The sequence below is a fragment of the Sinocyclocheilus anshuiensis genome, unplaced genomic scaffold, assembly GCF_001515605.1.
Source record: "Sinocyclocheilus anshuiensis isolate Anshui unplaced genomic scaffold, SAMN03320099.WGS_v1.1 scaffold1251, whole genome shotgun sequence".
Taxonomy (NCBI): domain Eukaryota; kingdom Metazoa; phylum Chordata; class Actinopteri; order Cypriniformes; family Cyprinidae; genus Sinocyclocheilus; species Sinocyclocheilus anshuiensis.
Window position 1 is genome coordinate 959,934 of NW_015539970.1, and position 23,096 is coordinate 983,029.

A 23,096-nucleotide genomic window follows, 5' to 3' on the forward strand; every position below is an offset into this window, starting at 1 on the left:
TATATATATATATATATATATATATATTTATTTATTTATAGGTTTTGATATCACATTTCAAGCCTAAGGGTTTTAGTCATGTATGAGTGGTGTAGGAGCACACCAGTGGGTTAAAAAAGTGAGAGCCTTAAAAAGCAACCTTTCAGTCTTATCCTAATGGGAATAAACTGAGTATGCTATATATAACTTTAACTGAGTATATGTAAATAAAGGAGTTAACATGCTTTTAAAATTATTATTTAAATCATGAGCAGTCCAAGAAATATATCTTTAATTGCACTGCTTGCATTATTTAGTGTCCTGCAGTCATATAAATTGCTCGTTCTTAATCTCTTGTTCCGACATGCTCTACATTTTAATATAATGTTTTTATCTTAACAAATACTGATAGGAGTGCAGTGTACTATTCCACATGGAAAAGGTCTCTAAACCATGACGGGCCCCACTTTATATTAAGTGGCCTTAACTACTATGTACTTACATCAAAAATTAAGTACAATGTACTTATTGTGTTCATATTGTATTGCAAAACACTTTTGCTGCTATTGAGGTGGAATATGGGTACGGTTAGGGACAGGTTTGTTGGTATGGGTAGGTTTAAGGGTGGGTTAAGGTGTAAGGGATGGGTCAACTGTGTAATTATAAATGTAATTACAGAAATTAATTACAGATGTAATTACATGCAGGTATTTTTAAAATATAAGTACAATGTAAATACATGTATGTACACAATAAGTGCATTGTACCAAATTATTAATTTAAATGTAAGTACATAGTAGTTAATGCCACTTAATATAAAGTAGGTCCCCATGATGTGTTCCTCACCAATGGCCAGAGGTATTACAGTTCATGTTCATTTCAGACTGTCTGAGGTCATGCTATTTCGCAGATTAAACAGAACCAGCATGGCCCAACATTTTGTATTTCTGCCCCACAGCCACATAGACAGTTTTATTGGACTTTGAGACTATCAGCAGAGATTCTTTAATAGTGTGTGCACGTGGACTGTTCCAGTGGGTGTGTTTATTTTTTTTAATAATGTTTGCAGTTCACATCCGAGTGGAAGTTTCAAGTGGGCAAAATGTTGAAACCTATACGTATGTAGCCTATACGTGAGGGACTCAGACAGGTGCATGGACTGGCATAAGAAGAGTGCACTCTTTTGAAACCTGTAGAAAAAATAAACTGTAAAAAATATTGAATGATATGGATAGTAAAACATTGCATCTGTCATTTAATTGCATCTGCCAGCAAGAAATGCATATCCTTTATTCAAAAAGTAATACATAAAGTGTGCATTGCAACACAAAAGAATATTTCTTTTTGTTATGTGGTTTGTCTTCGTTATTGTTTTCAAAAATCTTGCTCAGGTACACCGGTTGCTTGGTGTGATTTATTTGTGAAATGTACTTCTCATGTGTTGACTTGCAGACTTGACTTGTGTTTCTGACAGAACTGGATCTTGCTTGAGTCTTGCTATTAAATGTCTTTCATTTGTGTTTCACTTTCTGTCCTGGGAACCACTGAACCTCTCTTTGTCTATGAAAGGCCATACTAAACAACCCTTATGGAAGCAGATTTAAGTAAAAATAAATGTAGTTTTGTTTAGTATAAAGAATGTGCAGAGAGGGTGTTTTATTCAGTCATTTTTATAATAAAATGCTTATTTAGTCCTCCCTTGACTTCCTTATATTTGAGATAAAACACAGATAAATAGCTCTGTAAAATAGCAGCCGCCCTTTTTCTAGATTACAACTCTGTACATTTTAGCATTCTGTCAAACAACTTCATTAGCCAACAGTCTGGGAGGTGACTTGTATGCCTTATTAGCTGCTTTTCTTCCAGTCAATTTCAAATAAAATTAATAAAAAATTAATAAAAATAAACACATACATAAAACTTATATTTGTCAATAAAACTCATTTTTAAGCAGTAGTAAGCAGAGTGTTAAAAGGATATTTCACCCAAAAATAAAAATTTCCCCATGATTTACTGACCCTTAAGCCATTCTGTATATGACTTTCGGTTACACTTCATTTTAAGGTGTCCTTGTTGCAGTTTAATTATACATTTATACCAGGGGTGGCGAACGTCAGTCCTGGAGAGCCGCAGCCCTGCAGAGTTTTGCTTCAACCCTAATCAAACACACCTGAACAAGCAAATCAAGGTCTGAAAGGTTACTAGAAAGCTACAGGCAGTTGAGTTTTAATTAGGGTTGGAGCTGTACTCTGCAGACTTGGCTGCGGCTCTCCAGAACCGGAGTTCGCCACTCCTGATTTATACTGAGTCATATTTATTAACTACATGTACTTACTATTGTCACGAATCCGGTCTATGAACTTCAATTCACTCACCACCATCTTCCTGAGTTCAGTCAAGTCACAGTTTATTATCATGAGTCAAGTCAAGTCACAGCAGATCTTCCTGAGTCCAGTCAAGTCACAGCTGATCTTCATGAGTCACGTAACAGCTGATCGTCAGGAGTCTTGTCATGTCCTGTCTGTGGCACCCAGATCTTCAAGGTCAGTCTTTCGGTATCCCAATCTGGTATCTAGTGTGCAAGGTTGAAGGAACCTTTGCCAAACTCTCCCTGTATCCTGAGGGTACTACTGTAGAACCTCCAGAGGTGGCGGCACCCACTGCAGAACCTCCAGAGGTGTCAGTAGTACCCACCTGTGAACTTCCTGTCTGTCCTGTCATGGCTTTGGAGGCCGTTTGTGAACTCTTTGCCCGTCCTGTCACGGCTATGGAGGCCATCTGTGAACTCCCTGCTTGTTCTGTCATGGCTACAGAGGCCACTTATGAACTTTTGTCCTGCTCTGAACCGGCCGAGAAGGCCATCTCCGAACTCTTGTCCTGTTCTGAACCATCTATGGGGGTTGATTGTGAACATCATAAAAGTACTCCACATGGCTCGGGAGGATGTATAAAGGCCTTCTGAAGCGAATCAATGCATTTTTGTCAGCTAGCTGTCATACACACGTTCATGAGAGGGTGGCGTTCCAGAGGATGATGTAGGACGAAGGCGAACGTGGTGATGAACGCGGAAGTGACGAAAGGAGAGAGCAAATCAAAACACTGGTCACGAATTAGAAGTACAAAACGAGGATTTGTAGAGAAAAATGTCAGAGGATTTCAATATAAGCCAAGAGGAGACTGGTTTTCCTTTGCTGTAAACAAAACTTGGTTCTCACGAGATATTCTCACTGGATCTTATGCAATGTCTACCTCCTCCGTCATCCACTGGAATGCCACTCTCTTGTGAACGTGTGTACGACACTTAGCGGAGGCTAGAGATTACGGTTTATAAAGTTTAAAATATGTACATTTTCTTACAAAAACATTGATTCACTTCAGTAAGCCTTTATTCACCCCCCAGAGCCACGTGAAGTAATTTTTATGATGGATTTATGCACTTTATTGGACTTTAAAAACTTTAAAAACCCCATTTACTGCCATTATAAAGCTTGAAAGGGCCACATCATTTTTTAATATAACTCCAATTGTATTTGTCTGAAAGAAGAAAGTCATGTGCACCTAGGATGACTTGAGGGTCAGTATCATTGGGTAATTTTCATTTTTGGGTGAACTATCCCTTTAAACCTTTTCCTCCAGTCAATATCAAATTCCAATATATAAACACATATGTGAGCCTGGACCACAAAACCAGTCAAAAGGGTACATTTTTCGAAATTGAGTTTTACACATCATCTGAAAGCTGAATAAATAAGCTTTTGATTGATGTATGGTTTGTTAGGATAGGACAATATTTGGCCGAGATACAATTATTTGAAAATCTGGAATCTGAGGGTGCAAAAAAAAAACATGAATATTGAGAAAATATCCTTTGAAGTTGTCCAAATGAAGTTCTTAGCAATGCATATTACTAATCAAAAATGAAGTTTTAATATATTTACAGTAGGAAATTTACAAAATATCTTCATGGATCATGATCTTTACTTAATATCCTAATGATTTTTGGCATAAAATAAAAAATCAATAATTTTGACCCATACAATGGATTTTTGGCTATTGCTACAAATATACCCCAGCGACTTAAGACTAGTTTTGTGGTCCACGGTCACATATATACATAAATGAATGCAGAATGTAAATTTGTCTGCAAAACTTCATTTAAAGCAGTAGTACGTTTTCGGTTTGAAGGGTAAACAGTCAGGTGTGTCCAGAATTTTGACTGGTATATTACATCCTGTCTTAATTAAAAATACATTAATACACTGTGCATCAGATAAGCAGAAATGACAAGGGTACAGAAGGTGCCTGTGCTTCAAACCTGTTGCCGTAATGGGAACAATTCTCACATACTGTACACATGCACACACAGATAAATCCCACCCCCTTGCTCGTGACTTTCCATAACACCTATGGCTATGTATAGTGCAGAATAGCAGTCAGGATTTCAGCTCCATTATACACCCCCCGTCTTGTATGTTTGACAACACACTCATGTGAGCTGATGAAAGCAAATGTGCGAGTGCCGAGAAAGCTAGAGAGTTCATTCATGAATGACCCCTCCCAACATAAAACCAGTGGGATAATGGTCACAGCAAGGTCACTGCTCCTCTGACTCCTTGAAACTTTGTCATGATTATAACAGTAGGCTACAAAAGGCCATTGTTGCTTGAAGCTGTAACAGAAAGTGAATACAGAAGGACTGAGTCAAGGTCAGGGCTAATGTCAGAGATTCTGGTCACGCCACCCTGAAGACAATATGAAAGAAATATGGCGACTATACCATGAGGTACAGGAGAGCAGTAAAACTTCAAGGCTCCATATGTGAAATACCAATAACTAATCCATTTCATGTTGGCATTTGTTCCATGTGGTTGTGCAAACAAGAGCGAAATGATCTCTGGACAGACTGAAAATTTGTCATTTTGTCCCAGACAGGTAAATAAGAATCAGGACTGTGTCTTTTAACCAGTGGCAAACAAAAACGCCTCATAAACAGACATACAATGTCAACTAAAGCCTCCCTCATATTTTGAAGGAAATATTAACAAATCATCTCCAGAATGGTTAACATTATGGATTCTAATTTTGTTGGAAAACATTGTAACACTACAACTCCATTTGTTAACATTAGTTAAAGGTGGGGTAGGTGATTTGGTTCAAAAACATTTTTTGTTATGCTGGTTGAAAGTCTCTTTACATCCCGATAGCAATCACTAAGTTAAGTGGTCTAAATGTATTGGGGCCAGATTCACTAAATAGGGCAAATTAGCATTAGATCCCAATTACATAAAAGTGCTGATGGGAGGGGAAAATTCTGTGGGCGATTTACTGGCAAGGTGCACAAGAAGGCAAGGAAAGGCAAGGCAAGTTTACTTATATAGCACATTTCGCACACAATGGTAATTCAAACTGCTTTACATAAAAGAAAGTAAAATAATCATAAAAAATAATCACAAAAATAAAACAAGGAATTGAAAAACTTTGAAAATGATTTAAAAATTTATTTAAAATGACTAAGAACACAGAATCAACATCTTATTTCCATAATGACCAGTACAATCTACCAAGAGCAGTGCACATTACCACCTGCTTTAAGATGCTTTTTTTTGGGGCGTTAAATAATGCCACAAATACCAGTGCATTGACGAGTGCAAATCTTAGTAAATCCCGTTGCGTGATTCATTTAAAGTCCCCCTGTAGTCAAATATTTTATCCCTTAAAACTTATCTTTGATAATCAAAATTACATATTTAAATGTTTTTCCTTGTGAAAATAATTATCTAATTCCTTAAAATAGCTTGAATGCAACTCTACACCCTTGCCTCATTTACTATACACTGATCTATGAATATGCAAATTAGTCCCACCTCCACTCAGTCATACACCAGCCAGCGCCTCCTGATCCACTGAACTGTAGTAAATGCAATATAATGGCATACACGGATAATGACTGATAAAACTATCTTTTTATAGCGGACAACTACAGTGAATACTGTAACATTCGTTAAAGTTACTTACTTAATAGATTGGCACATGGTTTGTCTAAAGGCATATTAAAAACACCATATAGACAAATAAACAACATAAAAAACTTGATTTTCACTACAGGGGGACTTTAAATACTCTTCTCCCATAAATTTACCAATTGAAAGGGAAACTCCTAGAAACGCATATGCAATAAAGTGAGTCGCAAAAATAACTGCATGCCTTTTCAGCGCTAATTTCCAGGGTCCCATATATACATAAATTAATGCAGAATGTAAATTTGTCTGCAAAACTTCATTTAAAGCAGTAGTAAGTTTTCAGTTTAAAGGGTAAATAGTCAGGTGTGTCCAGAATTTTGACTGGTATATAGCATTTCGTCTTTAGTAAAACCTGACAGTCGTTTTTTAACGCCAAATAAGGGTTTGCGCTGGCACAAGCTGATAGTAAATCTGGCCCATATGTTTTTCATCTGTGAAAGGCGTAGGACCATAAAATGTTCATCCAATCATATCCCTCGGTCTGAGGGCTACGATAGGCTGTCCTACCTGCCTGTCAGCGTATTGCATACTGCGTTCATGTGTTTTGTAGGAGGTGTGGTTTTTGGAGAGTGATTTGCAGGTAGGGTGGGATCTTATGCTTTCAAAGCTAGCTTGCTATTGCTACCCTCTCTGAAATGAAGAAACGAATGACCTACACCTAACCCCGCAACTAAACCTAACCATCACTGACTGGAGTCTAGACAAATCCTATGAGTGAGGTTGTACGAATTCGTACGAATTAGCCACGTCGTAAAATATGTACGAATTGGCCGTGAGATAGCGTTGAAACCTCGCGATAAATCAGTCAGGTGTATTAAAATAACCTAAAATTGGGCATTGATGTCTCTTTCTGGTTAGATGCAATGGCAAAGTCAATCTAAACAGCACTGCATTGCCCTCTGCTCTCAAGATAAATGCTAATTCCTTCCCAAACACATCTGTCAGTGACACTGAAGGACTCAACCCAACAGCCTGTTATCTTATCTTCTGTTGACACACAAGTGCGCGAACCTGAACTCTGTAAACACTATGGTGTGTATATTTTGTCAAGTTATTTTGGTGGACGCCCCCCAATATGTGTGTGAGTTAAAGAAGCCGTTTCTCAATATGCGCTCTTGTCTGTATTTGTGTTCTTGTGGACTTGTGAAACGTCATCATCAGTCGTTGCCCAAGTACTGTTCCAATTCAAAGTTCACATCTAGCCAAGTACAGTTCAAATCCCCGGATGTGTTCTTGCTCCGCCCGTTTTATCAAGGATGCATCCAGAGGTGACTTGTGCGAACTGGAGGCAGCCAAGTATCCCAGAATGCATTTCGCACCAACCAGCGAGCGTTAATGGCGGAGGAGAAAACCTGTAAAATTGTCAAAATATTACTGTTACTGTGTCATGAAATGCGGTTCTTAAGAGTATTTCAGGCGAGAATGTAGTTGTTTAAAACTTAAATCTGCGGTTTATTTATAAAGATAGCGCCTATTTGAAAATTTGCTTCGCCGATTACGGAGACGTAACTCCACGCGATCACCGGGCGCTCAGTACACATGTATCCGCCGAGAGCAGTCTCACCTCGGCTAGTCCTTCTGACATTTACCGCTGGCTCTGATGTCTCTGTAGTGGTTAAACATGAGGTAAAATTCGTTTTGGGTAAATCTAACGGGCAATCTTTGGTCTCATGAATCTATTATTTCTTCCAGGTCATATCTTGACCGACTTGTTTGCTTTTGTCTTTATTTCCTATTACATAAGTATCTTATACTTTATACTTATTCTTTTATAATGGCTGTTTTGTTCATTAAAACTGACATTTAACAAAAAAGGCGGAGTTGTGCTCGTCATATTCCTTTTTATTATAGGCTATACAGTGAAGATAATCAGTATATGTGCACATATTACCGAAACCACATATTAATATGTTTTATATTTTTAAATGAAAACGAAATGAGTTGTGTTTTATATTTGGAAGAAAACGACAAGGCAGTGGTGCTTCATATCATTTCGTTTTATTGTAATGCGTGGATTTGTTGCATGAACCACATTTTTGTGAGCCTATTAATATTTTAAATGAAACAGAAAAGAGGCAATGCTGTTTGATATAATATTTCGTTTCACTGTATTACCGGACTTGTGTCCTCCCATCCCCGGGAGCTCGCACTCCCGAGTCGAACTTGCGAAGTCCGAACTTTGCCTACTTGGTATTGAGAAACAGCTACAGTCTCCACCTAGCATGGTATATATCCTGCATACCCTGCATGACCCCAAAGACAGCTATTTCTTATAGTGTATTGCTGAATGGAAAGCACATTGCACAGCCTTTGATAAATGATGACTTTCTTTTGTCAGAAGAGAGCATAATTATAATATACATTAAACATAATGATGCAGAAGGCTATTTGATTTTCAATACATTTCATTTCAAAATGATTTTCATTAGAATCAGCGCATCCGGTCATGCGTCAGCGTGTTGACGTCATGCTTGTACCCGCCCCGCCCCTGACAGCGCGTGAAAAATCATACGAGGTTGAAGAAGGAGGGGTTTGTATTCGAATGAATGACTCTTCGAAAGGGGCGGAGCATCTTAGTCTTCAATTACTACTACAGCCGGCTGATGCAGGGACCGGTAGAAACACAGGTTGATTCCGAGGAAAACGGCTTAGGCGAACCGATACTTTGTTGTTGTTGTTGTTTTTAATCGAACGGGTTTATTTTTTTTCCTTTTTTTTATTTCATATCATTCAATAACTGGATTCATAGGTAAAGTGTAAACGACTTTAAACGTAAATCTTCAAGAACGAGATGGCTAGAGGAGAGGGCGCAGAGCAGTACTCCAATACCAGTCTCCTTCAAAAACCCAGCCCAGATGGAATCAAACTGGCAGCAAAGGTAAGGAACTGAAAATAACTGATGCTTTCATTCAGTGATAAGTTTATTAGCAGCGTACGTGTTTCCCATGATTTCCCTGAACAGCCACGTAGGAGCGGCGAAGGCTGATCATCGACGTGTCATTTTGTCAGGTTAAATTAAGCGCGCACTGCACTGCTCGCGACCCGCGGAGATTATATGTGATATAAATGACATGAATTCTCTGGCTGTTTGTTGACTGTAACGCCGGAGTTGTAATTTTTATCACGTTTCATCGCTCGTTTGGTATGCACAGTAGAGGTTTGAATGGGAGCCGTCGGCTGAATTCACTGCTGCTGTCTGACTGTTCTATTACTAGACGTGGGGTCTGTGATATAGCTACAGTTTAAAATGTGCTTATTTTTTTTGTCCTTCAGAGATCACTGAATTGAACGAAAGTATTTTAAATTAAATGAGGAAATTCGTGAGGTTATCCCTTAAAATAAAAACATTTGTAATTTCCCCAGTATCTCAAATAATCGTTAAATATAGTGAAACTAACTAAATGAGTACAAAATATTTCAGTTAAATTATTTAAATTATTTAATTTTAATTTCCTGACAGATAAGGTCTTGATTTTTTGTTGTTGTACCTTTTTTTGTCCTTCAGAGATCACTGAATTGAACGAAAGTATTTTAAATTAAATGAGGAAATTCGTGAGGTTATCCCTTAAAAGAAAAACATTTGTAATTTCCCCAGTATCTCAAATAATCGTTAAATATAGTGAAACTAACTAAATGAATACAAAATATTTCAGTTAAATTATTTAAATTATTTAATTTTAATTTCCTGACAGATAAGGTCTTGATTTTTTGTTGTTGTACGGATTTCAAGACTTACCCTATTACAGCAAAAGAACTAGAAAAAGGCCAAACAAATAAATATGACAACAATATAAATACAAATATGGAAAGCTCTGTCTCTGTTCAGTAAGTGCATAAACTGCTTAAACGTCCCAATGCTTTGTAAATTATAAAAAAAAAAAGAATGCACATTTCCTCTCTTCACTTTACTACTTAAGAGTTTGCATTGATTTTCAATAATGTCATGGTCTGCTAACAATTAATCCTTACTTAAAGTTTATTTATGGCAATTATTCTACCAATCACCCAGCAATGTTAGATGCGTAATATTTGGGTGTATAACACAAAGCCCTAATTAATTGATCCCCTATTGATCCAAGTCTAGATTCCACATGCCACATCATCAGAATGGATAATCCATGCAACCCTAAATTTAAACAGTCATTTGATGTATGAGGTTGACATTATGTGATATGGCTTTATTGCTGTAAAACGTGATATGCATTTATTGCTGATGCAGATAAGCTAAATGAGTCATAGATTCTGCATCCCAAAAGTTTCAGCTCTGATAGATCGAAATGGCTAAAACACCATCATTTAAATTGAGACTGGCTGGAGTCTTTTTAGTTTATCCTGACCATTGCAAAGATGAAGGGAAACCTGACATTAGAGGATACATCACAATTGCTAGAAATGATCGGTTGTCTTGTAGAAGTGTCCTGTTCGACAGCAGTATTTCACTGTTTAGTGGCATCATTACAAAAACATTGCATGTGTGTTTCTCTACTTATGGTTGACTTTATAGCAACCATATTTACCGCCATGTGTACTGGCATCACAAGCGAAGTCAGTATGTGGTCCAGAATTAATAAAAGACTCACTCACACTACATGCCAACAAATCCTCTATTAACAGTCCTTAGTGAAGCAGCTGGCAAAGAATTGTTCTCTATTTCTGCTATAATAGCTATGTTGCGCTGAATTAGTGTCAGTTGGACACTTCCATAGGACTGTAATCCAGTGTCTTCGTTACATGACGTTGGAGTGTTAAGGTTGTCCAAGTGTCCTTTAACATGAGCAGGTGGCATTGAGGGAACACCATGTGCAATAAAGCCAAAGGTAGTTACTTAAGGTCTTCACATTGCAACTTCAATGGTTTATTTTAGGAGGATGCATGTGACAGACACTTGACTAATGTATAAGAAGTCACCAAACTGACTGAAAATCACACCCACTCTTGATAAATGAGAACAGGAGTGTCAAGCTCATATTTTAAACCCATGACCCTCCATGAGCCTCTTGAAATGTGCTGATCAGCCATGAGTTGATGTACTGATGTTCATCACCGAAGAACGCTGCCTGTCTCCTCTGATTGTGTTCAGTGGGATTTCTTGAGGGCTCCCTGACCAAATATACTACCCAGCTGTATGGGGAATGAGGTTATGTTTGGATTAGAACTAAACAGCAAGTGAAGCAGAAATGCATAGTGATAACATAATTAAAACCAGCGCTTGTCTTAGAGTGGAAATCCTAGCTATTCAACAACTTAAGCCAAATTACAAGTGTGTCTGGCCACAGTGTGCTACAATTGTTAGTTTGAATCCCAACTGAGACACTGCGTGTGAACTCATATGACCTTAATGAATATAGCATCTGTACTGTATTCTTAATTATTTACAGTGTCTTTTTATGAACGTCTCAAAACATATCCTGTTTGTTCCTTTTTTTTTTTTTTTTTTTTTTTTTTTTAAATAGCGTGAATCAAGGGGCCGGTTGTCGGTATGCAGCAAGTTGTGTTATGCCATTGGGGGAGCACCATATCAGATAACAGGATGTGCAATCGGCTTCTTCCTTCAGATCTACCTGCTGGACGTTGCTTTGGTGAGTGAAACCGTGTGATTGTTTTTACTAATAACATCTTAATCATATGGATCAATCAACTGATTCATCATAGTTGATGAATTTTGATGAATTCGTGGAAAGTGCCTCATAACAGAAGATCAGAATGACTTGTAGAATGTAGAATCTGATTGCGATCCTCAGGGGGCAGCGGGTTTCTTTACTCCCCTGTTCACATAGTCAGAGGCGACAAGTACAGTCACAAAGGGGAATTGTACTGGAAAATTAATAGTTTTTTAAAGGCCTTTCATGCCATTAACTTTTGGGGGAGCTACTGTAGTCTTGGCAGGCTGACTGGCCAGATTAAAGAGTCTGAATAGGATTGCTCTAATAGCCTTCAGTGTTTATCATGTAACCACTGACTACAGAAGACGGGTTCCCAGTGTTAGTTCAGATAACGTGTTTAATCCCATAATTAACAGTTATTCATACAATACACAATCCTCCAGCAGTTTTACAAGTGTGTTGTACTGGAAGTAAAACCGTTTCAACTGAGTAACATCATGTGGTTTATGATCTCATGTATCTCAAGGTCATTGGGCAGGCCTCATGTGCTCCTCTTGATCTCTGTAAGAAGTTGTTGTAGTTTACATGCTGCCTAGCCCTCGAAACGGTTATAAATATTTGTAGATTTATCATGAGAAGTCATATCTGCAACTGATATGCAGTGGTACATATCTCTTCTTTATCACCAATGTAAAAATGTAATATTTAACAGAACTTTTCCTGTTTAAAAAGTCTTTCTTTACTTTTTCATGTTGGTATTTCATCAGTTAGTTTGAGTTATCATTTAGTCCATTCTGATGCTGAATAAAAGTTCTTGGAAAACTCTCAACCAGTAATGTGTGATGATGACAACATGCTGGTCTTTCTCTTTTCTTGACAGTTGGACCCATTTTATGCCTCCATCATCTTGTTTGTGGGTCGAGCATGGGATGCCATCACGGACCCTACGGTGGGCTTTCTAGTCAGCCGGAGTCCCTGGACCAGATTTGGACGAATGATGCCCTGGTAAGTCTTTCTTCACCTCCGTTGCATTGGATTTCTCCAAGGGTTTACTGTCTAGGTTTTTGTGCATTCATACCTTGATGTTCAGAGCAATCTTTCACATTAAACATTAAACAAGACTCAGAATTGTCTTGTTTAAGGAGCATGTTGCCTGTAGTAACTGTCTGCCCTTCTTAGGAAAATTAGTTTCACAATTCAACCCTCCACTAACTCAGAGGCCTCCTCTGTTGCATTTAAAATACGTCCCAAATGAATCTCTCTGCTCCGTCACTTGCTTTGTCTTCTGACCCATTTCTCTGTTGTTGTGAAATGTCAGGAGGTAGTCTTTAAGTGAGAGAGCCAAGTGTATCTGGTGATGTTTCTAAGTCAGAGGAGGCTTATGGGCTAAATGAAGTCCCCTGAGCTCTCATGGGGGGGGTTGAGGGGTGTGATGGGCGGGGGCTGGATACACCACAGTAGCTTTGCCTTCGGCCAATTTGCATTTTCAGCCGGCCAATCTGATTTGATTCTACATCACATGCATGACTAAACCACTTTATCAGTGTCCTGACAACAAGAAATGCTTGCCATTGAGCAACAAATTATAAGCAAGTTAAATGGTTCCCTTTCTTAACTTGTATTGCAGAATATATGGAGGCAAATATGCTTAAGAAACCAACATTTGGTCCAAAACTAGCTACCAAGTGACGGCATAATTTAGGTTAAAATTTAGCTTCTTACTCATTTTGGTGTAGTTAAATATTACTTCTAGCAAAAACAAATTCACTGTATTTAGACCATATGCCCTGAATGTTGGTAATTTGGTTGCGAAAAGTGCAAACCTCATAGAAAATCGAAATTGCTAATACTGTATTTAATTTGACCTCACGAGGCTGGCGACCAATATTTTTCCAATTATTTTTCAGCACGTCTTTTAATAGACGAACAGCTCTTTCCCACAACACAAAACTGAAAAATTGAAACTTTGCAACTAGTGACCCTTAACCCTGCGCTCGCACAAGCCTTATCTGTAGTGACAGTGATGCCTGCGACGATGGAGGTGTCTGCTTTAGAGAACGCTTGTGTGGTTCTCTACACAATGAAGGCTTTTGGGTTTGGTGAAAGCCTTATTGGGTTAGACTGTGAGAAATCTGGGTTTGCAGCATCAAATGAAGCAAATAACCAGTTTATCATTTCTTAACTGGTGTTCTCAACCTTGGAAAAATAGGTGATCAGGCTAACATCAAACGCACAAGCCTTATCTGTAGTTACAGTGATGCCTGCGACGATGGAGGTGTCTGCTTTAGAGAACGCTTGTGTGGTTCTCTACACAATGAATGCTTTTGGGTTTGGTGAAAGCCTTATTGGGTTAGACTGTGAGAAATCTGGGTTTGCAGCATCAAATGAAGCAAATAACCAGTTTATCATTTCTTAACTGGTGTTCTCAACCTTGGAAAAATAGGTGATCAGGCTAACATCAAAAGCACTGTACAAGATTCCACTTTCTCCGTCTTATTTTCCAAATGATGGTCGTTTTGAAGAATGTTCAAGTCATCAGAAGTAGGAGGTCACTCATTGTATGAATAATTAGAAAACCACTCCGAGGAAGTATTGGTAATGGGGGGATGGGGTGAGGAATGTGCGTCTGCTTTTTAACTGAACTCAGGGCATGTGAAGGAATCTGGTAGGAAGCTGGTGAGAAAGTTCTGCCCTATTGAGCTTATTTCAGTGACACTGGATCTGAGCAAGATGGTTGTATCCTCTCAGGGTGGTGTGATTACAAGATCCCTAGTGATGCTAGACTTGTGCTGTGATGTTACTTGGGAGTACATGAGACAGGTTTGTTGGTGTAGTTCTGGGTATAAGTGGGAGAGAAGGGACTTTTTCTCCCCTAACTATCCCCGTGGAGAGTCATATGGACCACAAGCCTGTATAATTTCATTTTCTCGATGCTCGATCACATGCATTATTAATAGTCACAAGCATGTGAGTTAAGCTATCATAATCCTGAAAGGGAATTTATTGCAAAGGTTAGTCACACTTGCAATGGTATATTAAATGACATGAGCTGGGGAACTGTAAAGAAAATGTCAATATTTGAACATGTGATAGGATCTCATAAACCGTAAATGATTTTCAAGGCACCATAAACCTAAAAAAAACATTTAGAGTCAGAACGGCTAAGAGCGTCTCTGATCTTCCGTAATCCATGGGATATTTCCTGTCTATAAGCGACTCATGTTGTGTAGATTGAATTATCTGAGGTGTAATTCCGCAAATGGCATGAATAACACAACATTTGTCTTGTGCTACCGGGCTCAAAAGGAAGACACTCCTTTTTTCGTGCTGCATGCCTTGGGGGTTGGGAGGTATATGCAAAATGCGGCAACTCTTGAGTGGTCCCACCCACAACACACCACCTCTGTCGTCCAATCAGAGTGAGAGGGAGGCAGACCAACACAGCTTCAAATCTAAAGGCAGCATACTGGGGTTACTTTAGTTCAAATGGCAGCCTTGCTGGTAGAGTGAGATTGTTACTGTTTTGAACTAGCCGCATTTTTTTTGCTATATGTGTGCACTTGAATATTTGTTCAGTTAAGGCTTTTTCTTGCTTTCTGATTACATATTTTAATTCAGATTCAAGAAACTGTTGAGAAATCGAATATATGCAATCTATTTTCATAACAAATGTTTGAATAGATTGGTGATATTGTATAATAGAATTATACTGTAGTATATAGGTCAAAACGGCTGTAAAAGGTTTTGAGTTTTGTTGCTTTTAGTTCAGAAGATATTCTTGTGAATAATTTCAAATGCACTTTAATAACCCTCAATCCAGCAAACCCAGTCCTACCTTTATGTCCTATTAAGTTTGTATAGACAAATATTACTTTGTTCAGTGCAAGCAAAGTCCAATATCTAATCTAAATAATGTCAGGGTGAACTTAAAAAAAAAAAAATTCCGTTTGTTTATTGTAATTTTATCATTTAACTATGTTTAGTTTTTATAGAAAGGCTAAAATTTTTGTTTTTGCACAAAATATGTGATGATAATAGTATACTAAAGCTCAGTGAAAAAATCTGACCTTATTTGAAATGAATATTTTTGGACTCTTACATCGTTCTGAACACATTTTTGCATTAAATTCTCTTAACATCACTGCAGTACCTTTTTAAACTAGAAATGTAACCCAGACAGGTTCATGCAAAAACTGCCAACGCTTTCTGGGGAATAGCTTTAATGACTTATATGGGTAGTGCTACACCTTTGAGTACTGCAGTCTTATTGGTAGCTGAAAGCATTATGGAATTAGCCAAAATATTTAATAAACAAACAGAAAGGGGGTGGAGAGGGGCGTGGGATGTACTGACTGAATACAAACATTCACATTCTGTGTAAATCGGTGGAATTCTGTGGGGTCCGATTCTGTTAAGGTCTGCTCTAGAAAAACCGCCAAGTGAGGCTCACTTTTTCCACAAACCTTTTTTTTTGGAAATAATGCTGGGTTTTACTTCTCGACATGTTAAGTCACTCTACCAGGAAAACAAAATGCGGTACCATTCAGTTCTATGACGTGTAATGCACCTGAAATGGTATTTCCTTGTACAGATGCGACAGATAAAGAGCAGACAATGTATTTCCACTTCAGCATCCTGTTGGCCACATGGGTCACTGAACAAAGACAGGAAGTTATCCAATCAATTCTTTCATCTCTCATAGTCATGGGGGACAGAAATGACACAGTGCTTGACAAGGTTCAATGACACTAGTAAACTTCATCTACATGTTACCTGATCCCAAACCTGTTTATCATCATGGGGAAGCAGAATACCAATCTAGTTATACTTATTTTTTTTTACCTTTTGTACATTTCTTCTAATCTTATATATCTTTTCCTTGCAGGATTGTACTGTCTACCCCATTTGCCGTGCTATGCTATTTCCTCATTTGGTACGTGCCGTCTGTTGACCAAGGCAAGATTGTTTGGTACCTGATCTTCTACTGCTCCTTCCAAACATTACAGACAGTGAGTAACCATCTTTATATGACCATAAGTTGTAGCCTGTAAAGTTCCTCATAATTTCCTTCTTGACCTTTTGGCATTGTCTTTTTCCTCAAAAAACAGTGCTTCCACGTACCGTATTCTGCACTTACTATGTTTATCAGCACTGAGCAGAAGGAGAGGGATTCAGCCACAGCCTACCGTGAGTTTCAAAGCATCTCCAGCTAGATACATCCATCCATCGTTTTCAAATTCACAGCTAACCGCTAATCTCTTATCTCAGGAATGACTGTTGAGGTTTTGGGCACGCTCATTGGCACTGCTGTTCAAGGTCAGATTGTGGGAATGGCTAACGCTCCTTGTATCAGCACTGGCAAGGACCTGAACTCTACAGATCTGCAGGGGGCTCCCGAGGTCAACATCACTGAGCCTCATGTTTCACTGGAGCATCTGGTAAGGATGTTTTCTTTTAAGGTTGACTAAATTAAAATTCTTGCTGTATTGGTATTAAATGCCTGGTATCATGTGGTTCCCACAGAGAAATGCTTACATGATCGCATCTGGTGTCATCTGCTCAATTTATGTCGTCTGTGCCATGGTCTTGTTCCTTGGTGTGAAAGAACAAAAAGGTAAGTGCTACTACTACCGCAAAGTTACATTATTACAAATGAAACTTTATGTAATTAAACTTGCACTACTGTTTAAAAATTTGGGGTCGGTGTAAGATTTGTTTTTAATGTTTTAAAAAAGTAGTCTATCCTCTCGCTGCATTTATTTTGCCAAAAATAAAGTAAAAATTATAATTTTGTGAAATATTACAATTTAAAATAACGATTTGAATATATTTTACATTGTAATCTATTCCTGCGATGCAAAGCTGAATTTTTACCATCACTACTCCAGTCTTCAGTGTCACATGATCCTTCAGAAATCATTCTAATATGCTGATTTGGCATAGAAAAAACAGTTGTGCTGCCTAATATTTTGTATATAATACCCTTTTTTCAAGTTTCTTTGAATTGAATAGAAAGTTCAAAAGAACAGTCTTTATTTGAAATAGAAATATTTTGTAACATCGTAAATGTCTTTACTGTGACTTTTGATCAATTTAATGCATCCTGGCAGAATAAAAGTATTGTATTTCTTTAAAAAAAATCTTACTGACTCCAAACTTTTAAATGGTGGTATAGCTTCTTTCTTAAAGACTTTATGATATCATAATTTAAGACTTAATTTTATGATTTTAAGCTGATAGCTATGAGGTCTTGTAGAAATTTAAAATGTGTATATCTAGAAAAGGTTCATCTTCTAATATGCTGGTAAAATTTACGAGTATAAATGCTGGAAATGTACCAAAACTTTGATGACTCATGCTGCATAACAAAGATTTTTGTCCAATCCTCTCTAAAATGTCCCTACTACTGAAACTGACTTGTAAACAGCAAATCATAGTTTTTAACTGTGATTTAACTAAAGCCAATTGGCTGTCTTAAAACAGGGAAATGATCCATTCGCTATGTCTCGCCCATACTTTCTGTTTCAGTGAGAAATGTATGTAAACAATGAATCCCATGAAGTTGCTTGCAGATGTACCCGGGTTTTTCCACACTGCTCGGGTTTCTTTGAGTCAGTAGGAAATGCTAGTGAATATGCTTAGCAGGGTGATTAGCTTTCACAGCACAAATAGGGCTGTCTAAATGAGGCGCATGGTAAAGGAAGGTTATTATTGGTGTTCTCTAGAGTAGTTTAGTTTAAACTAAAATATTGAGCCTTAACATGCAGACCTCAGTAGACTTTTCTAAGGAAAATCAAGCACAATCTTGGCTCATCATCACACCTCATTTATGGATTTATCATGCTCAACACTTAGAAATGAAAGCATACGAGCAATTAAACAACATATTTTGTGGCGGATCCCTTGTCATGCAATGCAATGACTCATTTTGGCAGCTAATCAAAATGTATACGGTTGTGTGCACCAATTTCCTTCATTATGATTCTTCAGTAAGCTAACACGTGAGAATTGGTGGGGAAAAATCCCACTCTTCCTAGGCTCTTCCCCACTGCTCTGTTATTCTTTGCATTTGATGTTGCACCATTAATTGCCATTTGTTTCCATCATCTCATCTTGCCTCTCTTCTTTTTGACAGAGACCTGCAGGGTTAGGACTGAGCCCATGTCGTTCTTCCAGGGTATTCGTATGGTGATGGGTCACGGCCCGTATGCCAAGCTGGTCATGGGCTTCCTCTTCACCTCTCTGGCTTTTATGGTGAGTTCTTGTGCAAATGATGCATTCATTTCATGTTGAGCCGTGTTCACCACCAGCCGTTTGGGTTGTTTAAGCTGTGACCGCCATGTTGCCTTTGGCGATCGCTGTATTTGTTAAGTTTTGCTAATGTGTCTTTACTGTGCAGCTTATTATTTCTATAAACATTTCTTGCAGTTTCTGGAGGGAAACTTTGCACTGTTCTGTAGCTACACCCTTGGCTTCAGAAATGACTTCCAAAACATCCTTCTCGTCATTATGGTGAGCAAACTAAATCTGTCTTTTGTGGGCTTTTTGAATGCTAAAGACTCTGTATGGTCTGTAAAGATAGGTGAGGTGTCATTATGGAGTGATTGACAGTGACATTTTGACAAATGTACAAAAGGAAAGCACTTATTGGGTCCATTACATAACACATTTGCATAATACAAGTTCCATTTTTGCTGACCATCTGAATAGACTAGTGTTTCCAGTAATGTATTACGCCTTAACCAACCCACAACTCACGGCTTTACTCATAAAATGCTCCAGTATCACAGACAAGTTGTCAGTATCCAGAGTATTGACAACTAGATTATTGTTCAAGGAAGAAAAAGGTTGTTCATCTAGTTTCAAAGAACAAGAATGTCTTGTTCATTTGTTTTTGTCCTTGAGATCAGAGTGTTCAAACCACAGATTCCTTTAAGAATTCATGTTCAATAAGAGAGTATTATTGTAGTCATGTAAAACCCGGTCTGCTGACTTTTTTTCAGACTACAATAACCCTCGTTCAGGGAGCTGAATGCATGAATGTAACGTTTTCAGGCATTGTCTTAGATATGACACAAAACATTCCAGTATTGTTGTCAGAAAGGTGTGTTAGGTAGCATTCTTACTGCTGGGAACCTGTGTGAACACATAGATAGATAAATTCATTGCCAGAAACCTAATCTTAGCTAATGCCTTGTTCACGCACATTATCAGTCACGAAAACCATCTTGCAGTGCATTGCTTTTACTGTATTACAAACTGATATCTCTGTCGGCATAGATCATCAAAATGTTTAATATTTGAAAAATGTTTGTCTTCCAAATCATCATCATGTGGTGTGACCAACATATACACAAAAACTAAAACTTTTTTTCATCCTGCACACTTTTACAGTAGTTGTCTTTGAGCTAATTCTATTTAAATTTTCTCTATTTCAGCTCTCCGCCACACTTGCCATCCCATTTTGGCAATGGTTCCTCACAAAATTTGGCAAGAAGACCGCTGTGTATATTGGGACTACAGTAAGTACTGGCAGCGGCACATAAACCTTCATTGAATTACACTAACTGACCAACAGCGGCTGCTTCTGGTCTGTCATCTACTGTAATTGATGCTTTGGTTCCTGTTACTGATGGTTTATATTCTCTATGCAGTCTGTGGTGCCTTTCCTGGTCTCCGTCGTCTTTGTGCCCAGCAATCTTATTGTGACGTACGTCGTGTCCTTTGCCGCTGGAGTCAGCGTTGCAGCGGCCTTCCTCCTGCCATGGTAAGTACCTGAGAATTGTACAAATGCGTGTGCACTTACAGATTTGGTGCACTTTATTCATGGAGTGTGCTTTCCTATATGCTCAGGTCCATGCTTCCCGACGCCGTGGATGATTTTAAAGTCCAAAATCCTGAATCTCAGGGCCATGAAGCCATCTTCTACTCCTTCTATGTGTTCTTCACCAAGTTTGCATCTGGAGTTTCCTTGGGGGTCTCAACTCTTAGTCTTGAGTAAGTTTCACAGCCTTGTACATGAAATACTGGCTTTTAAATGGGATTATAGTGTTCATGATCCACTAAGCCCAGCTTTTTGTTTTACTGTATGAGAATCAGTCTGGCCTCCTGACATTCAGATTTAATGCGATTAGAGTTTGGAGACATGACCATATAGGATCGTGTTTTACTGTGAGATTCAGTGATCAGTCATGAGGATGGATTTATCTGGATGAACATGAATAAGAGATTAAATCTCTCGTTTCTTCTCTTTCAAACAGTTTTGCCGGCTATGTGACGAGAGGTTGCACGCAACCCGCCGAAGTCGATTTAACATTGAAGATCCTGGTGTCTGCTGCTCCGATAGTCTTGATCATTATCGGGCTGCTAATATTCATCTCGTATCCAATCAACGAGGAAAAGAGACAAGGCAACCGCAAAATACTTAATGAACAACGGTAAAGCCACCTATTGATTTGAAGTCTTTCAGTCACATGTTTTGCTTAAAGACGTTAATCCTGCTCAACATTCTCGAAATCTATAAATTAACATGGTACTTTTAAACCTCTAAATCTAATTAAATGGCATTCTTTAAATTATTTTGCCTGTGTCCTTACTGTGTCCTGTGTTTTTTTTTTTCTTCAGAGAAAATGAGATCGACTCCGAAACAGACTCCACTGAGCTCAATGTGGTTTAATAGCACCAGAACACTAGACAGAACATCGTGCCAATTGCGTCGGACCAACAGAGCCAAAACAAACTGAGTGGATGCTTTGAACCAACCATGCTGCCTTGTGGCTGAAAACTTCCACCCATATCACCCCTACACAACCACAAATCAACTTGAAACATAGCCTTTTTCCAGCTCAATTTCAAAGTGCCTTGCCATTTCCAGTTGCAAGTGCTAATGGCTTAAACCTCTAAATCTGATTAAATGGCATTCTTTAAATTATTTTGCCTGTGTCCTTACTGTGTCCTGTGTTTTTTTTTTCTTCAGAGAAAATGAGATCGACTCCGAAACAGACTCCACTGAGCTCAATGTGGTTTAATAGCACCAGAACACTAGACAGAACATCGTGCCAATTGCGTCGGACCAACAGAGCCAAAACAAACTGAGTGGATGCTTTGAACCAACCATGCTGCCTTGTGGCTGAAAACTTCCACCCATATCACCCCTACACAACCACAAATCAACTTGAAACATAGCCTTTTTCCAGCTCAATTTCAAAGTGCCTTGCCATTTCCAGTTGCAAGTGCTTATGGACGCTAGAAACGTTTCCCTGAGTTGCACAAGGCTTGTGTGTGTCGCCAGTATTTGTGCTGCTCGCTGGCATAGGATCTCAAAGCAGTGTCCAAAAAAAGCCAGCTTTTGATAAGCACACATCTAGACTGCACTAAAAAATGATCTGAGGTGGGACATGTCTACCGTAAGAAGAAACCTGAAACATTTAAAAAAGGTTTTTAGGTGCTACAACCAAAAATGCATTTTAATCGTGATTGAAAGGTACATTTTGGGAGGAATATCTGTGAAACTGTACACAACTAAGTAATATTTGTATGTAATTTAATATTTATAAATGCTTTTGTGCATCTAACTGGATAAGCAAACTTGAAACATTGAGACCAGAGTGGGGTTTGATTACATCAAACTTCAGTATTGTGCACAGAAGGTTATTGTTTAGTTCTTGTATTACTTTCCTTCACATACCCCTTCTATTGCGTTCCTTTTCATCTGCTTCTGCTCTCTTGGGGCAAACAAACAGAGCTCGTTTAGAGGGATGCACTGAGGGATAAACTTACAAATTTGGTCCCTCAACACCTTCAGATGATATGCTTCAGATCAGAGGATCTTATTCGATTAAGTTCTGGATGGGTTCACTGAAGTGTGGATGAAAGTGCTGCTGACAACCGAAGACTAGCAGGATGCCATTAGACTATGTGGGGTTAAAATGTACGATCAATTGCTTATTTTGTGAGGTGAACAAGGTTAAGTATTTATTACTTTTGTTTTAGATCATATGTTGATTTGATTATGTCGGTTTCTCCCATCTTCCTTCATTTGTCTTGTTTAAGGGCCTCAGTCGCATGAAATAAGGGCAATTCGAGCTGTCACTGCTGAATTATGTCTAATAGCCTATGCCATTAATTCCTATGGAAAAGCCAATCAGTGTGTTTATAGGTGACACTGCTGTTTAGGTGTCCGTATTGTAGTTGTCTCAAAAGTGCTTTTATTGTTGTATAGTTCTCTGCCTGTAACTTCTGTGTGTCAAAGATCTGAATGCCAAGTGTTTCTCTACCATCTGTAAGTGCTGTGATATATGTACATAGACCATCTGAAAATATTAAGTCATATATTTTATTTTCTATTTGGGGAAAATGGAATGGCTTGTAAATAATATTTGTGTAAATGTCTTATTTTGTACATATGATGCGCATTGAAATCTCATCAGTGCATGTTTGGAGTTCATACAGTTTTCTAACACGTGTCAATTTTGTATTGATGCATCTGTGACTT

At 38.3% G+C, this 23,096-nt stretch overlaps 1 protein-coding gene across 1 annotated transcript; it reads left to right on the top strand.

The window, feature by feature from the left end:
* The first annotated feature begins 8,583 nt into the window (after window positions 1-8,583).
* LOC107687081 (sodium-dependent lysophosphatidylcholine symporter 1-B) lies at window positions 8,584-21,476 on the top strand. Its single transcript, XM_016484243.1, has 14 exons — window positions 8,584-8,877; window positions 11,453-11,578; window positions 12,483-12,607; window positions 16,488-16,611; window positions 16,711-16,789; window positions 16,871-17,040; window positions 17,126-17,216; window positions 18,738-18,856; window positions 19,031-19,114; window positions 20,041-20,124; window positions 20,257-20,369; window positions 20,456-20,599; window positions 20,863-21,039; window positions 21,227-21,476. The coding sequence occupies exons 1-14, from the start codon at window positions 8,791-8,793 to the stop codon at window positions 21,276-21,278; spliced, it is 1,575 nt and encodes a 524-aa protein (XP_016339729.1). The 5' UTR covers window positions 8,584-8,790; the 3' UTR covers window positions 21,279-21,476.
* The last annotated feature ends 1,620 nt before the right edge of the window (window positions 21,477-23,096 follow it).